The sequence below is a fragment of the Notothenia coriiceps genome, unplaced genomic scaffold, assembly GCF_000735185.1.
Source record: "Notothenia coriiceps isolate Sejong01 unplaced genomic scaffold, NC01 NC01_scaffold00011404, whole genome shotgun sequence".
NCBI classification, from domain to species: domain Eukaryota; kingdom Metazoa; phylum Chordata; class Actinopteri; order Perciformes; family Nototheniidae; genus Notothenia; species Notothenia coriiceps.
Window position 1 is genome coordinate 2,496 of NW_011344105.1, and position 7,205 is coordinate 9,700.

The window sequence follows — 7,205 nt, forward strand, 5'->3', positions numbered from 1 at the left end:
TATAACCTGAAAAATAAATCAATGAAAATCCCTTCCATGCCATATGTAGTGAATATAGGTACTGTGCAAAACTTCTTATATACTAATAATAATAATTGTGCATATACTTTGCATTGACAAGATGATATTAAAAGCCTGTTTAAATGATGTGATTATTTTCTAAATAAGCAAGGAAAAAAATCCAAATGTTTTGTTGTTAGCCTGCATTGATTTTCTTTTCAATCAGAAACAATTCCATTTATGTCTAATTTATTTATTTTATTGACACTTAAAATTGTAGTCAGTTCAGTAAGCTCTCGCACAAATCATCAGATATCATTCATGCATGTGCCTGTATGATTGTGCTTCCCAATAGTTACACAAAGGTCTAATTGTTTTTATAGTAAGTCCCGGGCAGGTTTTAACGTGGAAGCCAGATTACAGTAAGTATTTCAACCCAACAGGATTACTTGTAGATTTAAGCACCTTATTTAGTTCCCAGCAATGAAAATCAGACATAAGCCTGTCTGTGGAGTGTGTATATAAAGGCTGCCTCACACACAGAAGAACCGCAAGACTGAATCTGGTGGATAACCACAAACAAAACTTTAATCGCCTTGTTTGACTCAGAACAGGTAAGACACTGACATCTCACTCTGTTTACCTTCTACTTTTGCTAGATTGTCTGTGGACTTAACAACATAAACTTTCTTTTGTCAACTGCAAATGTTGATAATCACTGGACTATATAAAATGGTTTTACAGTGTAAAGATGCAAGATTGGTCCAGGTCTCTGGTATTCATATTTGAACTCAGAATATCTATTTTTATTGTGTTGTGTTGCTCCAGTCTGTCAGATAGTGCTACATTTTTCTTTTACTAATGTCAATTGCTACAACATATTGTTGTTGCATTTACAGTATACTAGTAGGCTATAAAAAAGATCACGGATGTTATCCCGAAAGCCAAACATGCACAGTTTAGTGTCATATAATGATGTTTACAAAATGTGTGTTCATCACAGAATGGGATCCTCTAAGGTGGCCCTGCTGCTGGTCCTGCTGTCCTGTGTAGAGCTCAGTCTGTCTGCTTCCTGTGTGGTTGACAGCTTCACAGTCAAAGATGACTTTGACCCTAAGAGGGTAAGTGAATTGAAACACAAAGACAATATGCATGTTGAGAAAAGTAAGTAAAAGCATTACTGACTGTCTGCTTCCTTCCTTCTCATCGCAGTATGCAGGAAAGTGGTACGCACTGCAGAAAAAAGATCCAGAGGGCCTGTTCCTGCAGGACAACATCTCCGCTGAGTACACCATCGATGATGACGGCTCCATGTCCGCCTCCTCCAAGGGACGCGTCACTCTGTTTGGGTAAGACCTATGGCCAGGAGAGACAGGGATGAGACACTTTTTACCAACACTTACCATTATTGACGGATGCGATTACCATGCAAATCCAAGGTCACAGGTCTATTTGCTCACAAAGACCTGTTTGTATCTCCAGGATAAGCATCTGGGATTTCAAATATTCAGTTTCCAGGCTCAGCAGTTAGGATCAAGTGCAATTTTCTGGAAGAACATTCTTAACAGTATTAGCTACAAATCGGTTTTCTCTGGATTATGGATGATTATAGAGAAATGAAGGCTGGAGACATGGGCTTTTAGACAGGAATGTGGACTCGAATGTACTTTAGCATACAAACACATGTATGAAGTTCAATTGAAAATGATCGAGTCATAGATTAATAGTCTCATTTCAATTTTTACATTAGAATGCTGTATGTTACATTAATAATGCTACTGTAACTGCAAGAAATACCACTGATTTGTTGAGAATTGTTGACTTTATACTAACTTGTATGTGTTTTTCTATCATTGCGTTACAGTTTCTGGGTTGTCTGCGCTGACATGGCTGCACAGTACTCTGTCCCCGACCCTACCACCCCCGGCAAGATGTTCATGAACTACCAGGGTCTGGCCAGCTACCTGTCCAGTGGAGGTCAGCAGCAAACATGTCCCCCTCACACCCATATTACATCTCATCATTCCTCCTCGGCTAACCTCTCCTTTCCTTTTTTGAAACAGGTGACAACTATTGGGTGATCGACACCGACTATGAAAACTACGCAATCACTTATGCCTGCCGCACCATGAAGGAAGATGGTAGCTGCGATGACGGCTACGCCATCATCTTCTCCAGGAACCCCCGTGGCCTGCCTCCAGCCATCCAGCGCGTCGTCCGTCAGAAACAGGATGACATCTGCATGGCCGGAGAGTTCCAGCCTGTTCTGCAGTCTGGAGCCTGCTAAAGAGAGAGAGAGAGAGTGTGAAGCTGAGAGAGAACGAGGGGGAGAGAAAGAGTGTGAGTGTGATAATGTAAATGGACAGATGCAATAATGTGTTGGAGAAGTGAGAGGAGGAAGAAAATTAAGCAAAAACAGTGAAAAACCTGGACATGGTTTCAATCAATTTCCTCCTCCTACTCTGTGTCCATCCAATGTTTATCCAAGGAGAATTTACTGTTGGTGTGTTGAATTGTGTGAACTTGAAAGATAAAAATAAAAAAAATATTTTTCTAAACAATATCACTGAAACGTTGTACTTTTTGTGCTGTTAAAATTCTATATTTCACTTTCAAAATATACATTTGTGACTGAATATGAATCCCTTGGTATTAAATATGAAAACAAATCATATAGCTTAGCTGTTCGGAGCAGAAAAACAAATATTTGTAAGCATTTGAGTTTGAAAACATGTTGCACTTCATGTAAGTGGCTGTGATCCCTCCTGAGCTCAAGAGAATGCAGCCAAACACAACACAATAAACACTGAGCAGTAATAAGCTTACTGGTGGTCTGATGGTCAGTCCTTAGTCCTATTATTGTTTGTAATACAAAATGTTAAATGTTTTCGACTAAAGGAGAAGCAAGATAGCGAAAAGTAAGAGACGGAGCAGGCAGAGAGACAGAGGGAGGCTGTTTGTCTCTATTGCTTGCGCGAATCCTGTCCATGTTATGCAAGAAGCTGGAAAGCAATGTGCTAAAGCCAATTATGGTCCAGTAGTACTGTAAGCCAATTGAATACGCATGATGTCCTGGAAATATTCACAGACAACAGGCAGTCAAAACAGTGCAGCAGTGTGGCAAGAAAATGTAAAAGCCAAAGAAGACATAAGGAGGATTAAGAAGTTATTTACCCTATTGTTCTTACTACATCACAGGGATGTATTCTTTCATTGAATTAGATCATTACAAATGTTTGAGAATACAAATCCTCTTATTCCAAAACTCCAAAAATGCAAATAGTTCACTCTGTTAAGCATTGTATAATGACAGGGAGCATTAAAAGCTGTCAACCCTAAATAGAAAAAAATATTGTAAACCTTACTTATTATCTGGTAAATAACATAAAAGCATGCTAGATTGACTATTCTGTCCTTTGTCTACATTATTATCCAACAATACACCATTCAAACTTTCCAGACACCTGATGTCGAGTCAAAAACACCACAATCTGTGATGTTTTCTTGTTTTTTAAATCTCAATATTAAAGGGTTACTTCTTCTATGTAAAATTGACATAGAAATGAAAATAGTTCAAAAGGTTTTGTTCAGTTTTTTTAATTGGATGGGCATCCTAGTTTTGCAAAGGTGTAACGAGGGATTATGTGATTGGTGACACTGGTTGGCGGGGCAGTGTGTAAAGAGCACCATGAAAAAGCTACTGACTGTAAACAAGCTAAACTCTGATGGGATCAACTGTTTGAAATCACTGGAAATAAAACCTTCTGCGAAACGCAATTCAAAACAACTAAACCAAAACAGAGTTTGATACTTCTGTCATTATTTAGCCTGTGTAACTGATATATTTTTCCTAAAGTACATACATTTTTTTTTTAATATCCCTTAAATTCAAGGCAATAAAAGTAAAAGAAACTAACATTACAGAACTTTGATTGGGAAAACATGTTAGATTTCCATTTGTGATACGCTTTCACCCAGACTCTCTGTTAAAACATTGACTGTATTCATGTAAATAGTGAACAAGCTTAAAGTAAGAATATAAGTGGATTTATCTGGATAAGTCTTGGGGGGGCTCCAACTCAATTATCCCACGTCTGCAGAATTCCAGAGTAAGGGGTTAGAAAAAATCTGTTCATAAGAAATGTTTACTTAATCTAATATTGTGGTTATACTCAGCAACTTGCCTTTATCAATCAAGTGGTCGCCTCTCGTACTGTCACATTTTTTACTTTTGAAGTATCTGAGGGAGAAAGGTTTTTAAACCATGAATCAGGTCTCTGCATTCAGCTATTTAATTAGTTTTTACAATAGCAAGTAGCAAACACTTGAATGTATTATGTCTATATTGAGCTCTATAATACATGTGCCTACTAGGGGCCATCAAACAACAATGAACAATGTACTCTGAGCTTGAATACCTTTTATAATATTAATAGTTTATGACTGTTATAAACATTTGTCCTAGTTATAGTTTTATTTTCACAGTCATTAATTGTCACCTTTGATCAGTAACAATGAACATTATCTGAATTGATAATCAGTCTTAGCTAATAACATGTGGAAAATTAAACAATAAGGCCTTCTACTCTAGTATATTCTAAGTTACATTCGTATCCTGCTGATGTTGTGATATGCAAGTGATTTTTTTTTAATAGAAGAGGTGCATTCCAGATCTGCTTCTGAGAGTGCAGTAAGACATTAGCAGAATAAGAAGTGAGGGGTGAAGGGCTCTGAGAGATAATTGGTGCTGTTGTGTTTGTTATTGTGGGCTCAGGGCGGGGGAAGAAATTTGATCTGACTCTATTCTAGCATTACTCTTTTCTTGTTCACATAACCAATAAAGGAACAACAGAAGAAAGAAGAAAGGACAATATAACTATAGAATACAGTTTCACTTTGAACTACATGGAAGCGAGGTCTTTTATATGCAGCGTCTGAACTCTTGAGGTTTGTTTGTTTTTTAAAAATCACTAGACCGCTTAATCCAATGATCTGTCTATCTCTGACTTACGCCTGTCATCATTATCTCTCTCTCTGTCAGGAGACACAAGAGACATAAAACAAGCTTCTGCTTGTGGATCAGACTCCATGAATCACACCTGCAGTATAATAAAGACTTACATTAAAGTGGACCTATCATGCTATATTTGAATAATATATTGTAGGGCCATACCTACTGTATATAAGGTATATTTATACGTTTTATTTTTCAAAATACCAACAGATCATCATTTTATCCATTCCTCATTTCGCTCAATTTAACACTGTCTTTCATGCTCGGATTCAGTGAGAACAGCACCATCTGGTGGCCTGAAATATGTACTACAGCGTCTCCATCACTTTCGAACGGTCATGTCCGTGGCTGTCTCCTCCTGATTGGTGGAGTTGGCCCAATAGCCGTAGCGCCACCATCCTGATGTCAGAAAAGTGTTCAAATCTGGATCAGTATCAGATCCGTTGCAGCCCCTTTTTTTTAGAGATTTGGGTATGGAGGAAAAGAGAGAGGGTTGTGTTTTCTGACACTTGGTGAGTTCCCTGGAACACCGGGGACACATTCATGTATAAAAGACGTACAAAGGTGCATTTTGCATGATAGGTCCCCTTTAAGTTTATCTGTGGGTTGTAAGTGGCTGATAAGGGTGCAATTAAAAAAAATTGTTAATATTGAATTGAGTTACCACATCGAGGTAGCACAAGAAATAGTTCTGCGTATACTTTAGAGAAAACCCTGCTCCAAAAATAAATGTGCAGATAATATTGCCTGCAACGTTTCTTATCGCTGTCTCTATATGATCAAAGGTCCATAAATCTACATGTGATTATGTGCAAATGACCTTGTATTCAGTCTAAAAATGCATATTATTTACAAAAGATAATTTGATGCTGAGTGAGCGATATGATTTGATCTGTTCCCAGAGCAGTTTGACTTGTTTTCAGAAATCTGTTTATGTTGTACTGTATTATTTACGTCAGTTGAAAAGCTCCTGAATCCTATTAGACTTACAGAAAGCACAGATTTTATGTCATAGGTTCGATATCAAAGGTAGGATTCTGGCATTCATTACACAGATATTTTCTTGAGGGAAATTGTTCCTTTAAAGGGGTTACTGAGGGCATTCTCATTTTCTAAAAAAAGCGCCTCTACATTACATATCAGGAGTCAGTTGGTGAGAAGGGCATTGCTGAAATTACAGTTATTATGAGCACTGGGCGCCACCAGGGTGACACTTTTCTTTTATTGCTTATTTTGTTGAACACCTGTCTCTCTTTTTATGCTCCTTCTGACTCAGCTGACTTTCTGTCTGTCATTTAATGACTTGAGTCAACTGACAGGGAACTTGCTCGGGGGAAATGTTCAAATGTGTGTAATTACTGTGTGAACACTGGGCTTTTATTGTAATGTCTGGGAATGAAGGTGTTCATGAAGATAACCTGAGGCTGGAGTAAAATGTGTTTCAGGGTCATATTTAGTTCATTCATGAAGACTATACATTTTATATACAGGATGCTCTCTACATTTGTATCGTTGACTTTTAAAAATGATAGGGTTGATGAGAGTCACAGTGTGGTTTTTATATCATGACAAGTAGGAGTTGCCTTTTAAGGGATCATTATAATAGAGTCTTAAAAAGTAGAGCAGAAGAAAATACCTTGCTTATACAAAGAAGAAACATTAAGACTTCAGCAATGTCATTCAGGTTGCTTTGTTTGTTAGATCGCAGTTGCGAGACAACCTTGTCTCATCCTAGTAATTTTGGCCCTGTAGAACTGTCATTATTAGAGGAGTGGTCTTGATGAAAGAGTGAGTGCATTTTGGCTGCTAAATAGAGACATTGCTTCACACCTAACCACAATGACGACAGGTGTGTCTTACCTCATAACAACTGTGGGTTCAATCACATGCTACCAACAGCCATAATTATATAGTTCTCACCTTTTCACTTTGTTACTTATTTTTTAAATTACTGTAGCTACGTTTATCTTCCCCCGCAAAAATGGATCGAGATCATTTGTCACAATAAAACAACCTTACTGCAGTCCTTTAAAACTATTTAGTTTAAAAAGATACTCAAGATTTATCATAGGAACTCAAACTTAAAGTCTACTAATTGTTTTTCCTCTTTCTGAAATGGCAGTATTTATAAAGTGTTTTATAAGGATCTTAATAGTTCCGCACACATTTAAAGGATGGCAATGTTCTTTAA

The 7,205-nt window shown here is 37.5% G+C and overlaps 1 protein-coding gene across 1 annotated transcript; it reads left to right on the forward strand.

The window, feature by feature from the left end:
* The first annotated feature begins 567 nt into the window (after window positions 1–567).
* rbp4l (retinol binding protein 4, like) lies at window positions 568–2,521 on the forward strand. Its single transcript, XM_010772575.1, has 5 exons — window positions 568–614; window positions 1,004–1,121; window positions 1,213–1,349; window positions 1,865–1,977; window positions 2,064–2,521. The coding sequence occupies exons 2-5, from the start codon at window positions 1,005–1,007 to the stop codon at window positions 2,285–2,287; spliced, it is 591 nt and encodes a 196-aa protein (XP_010770877.1). The 5' UTR covers window positions 568–614; window position 1,004; the 3' UTR covers window positions 2,288–2,521.
* The last annotated feature ends 4,684 nt before the right edge of the window (window positions 2,522–7,205 follow it).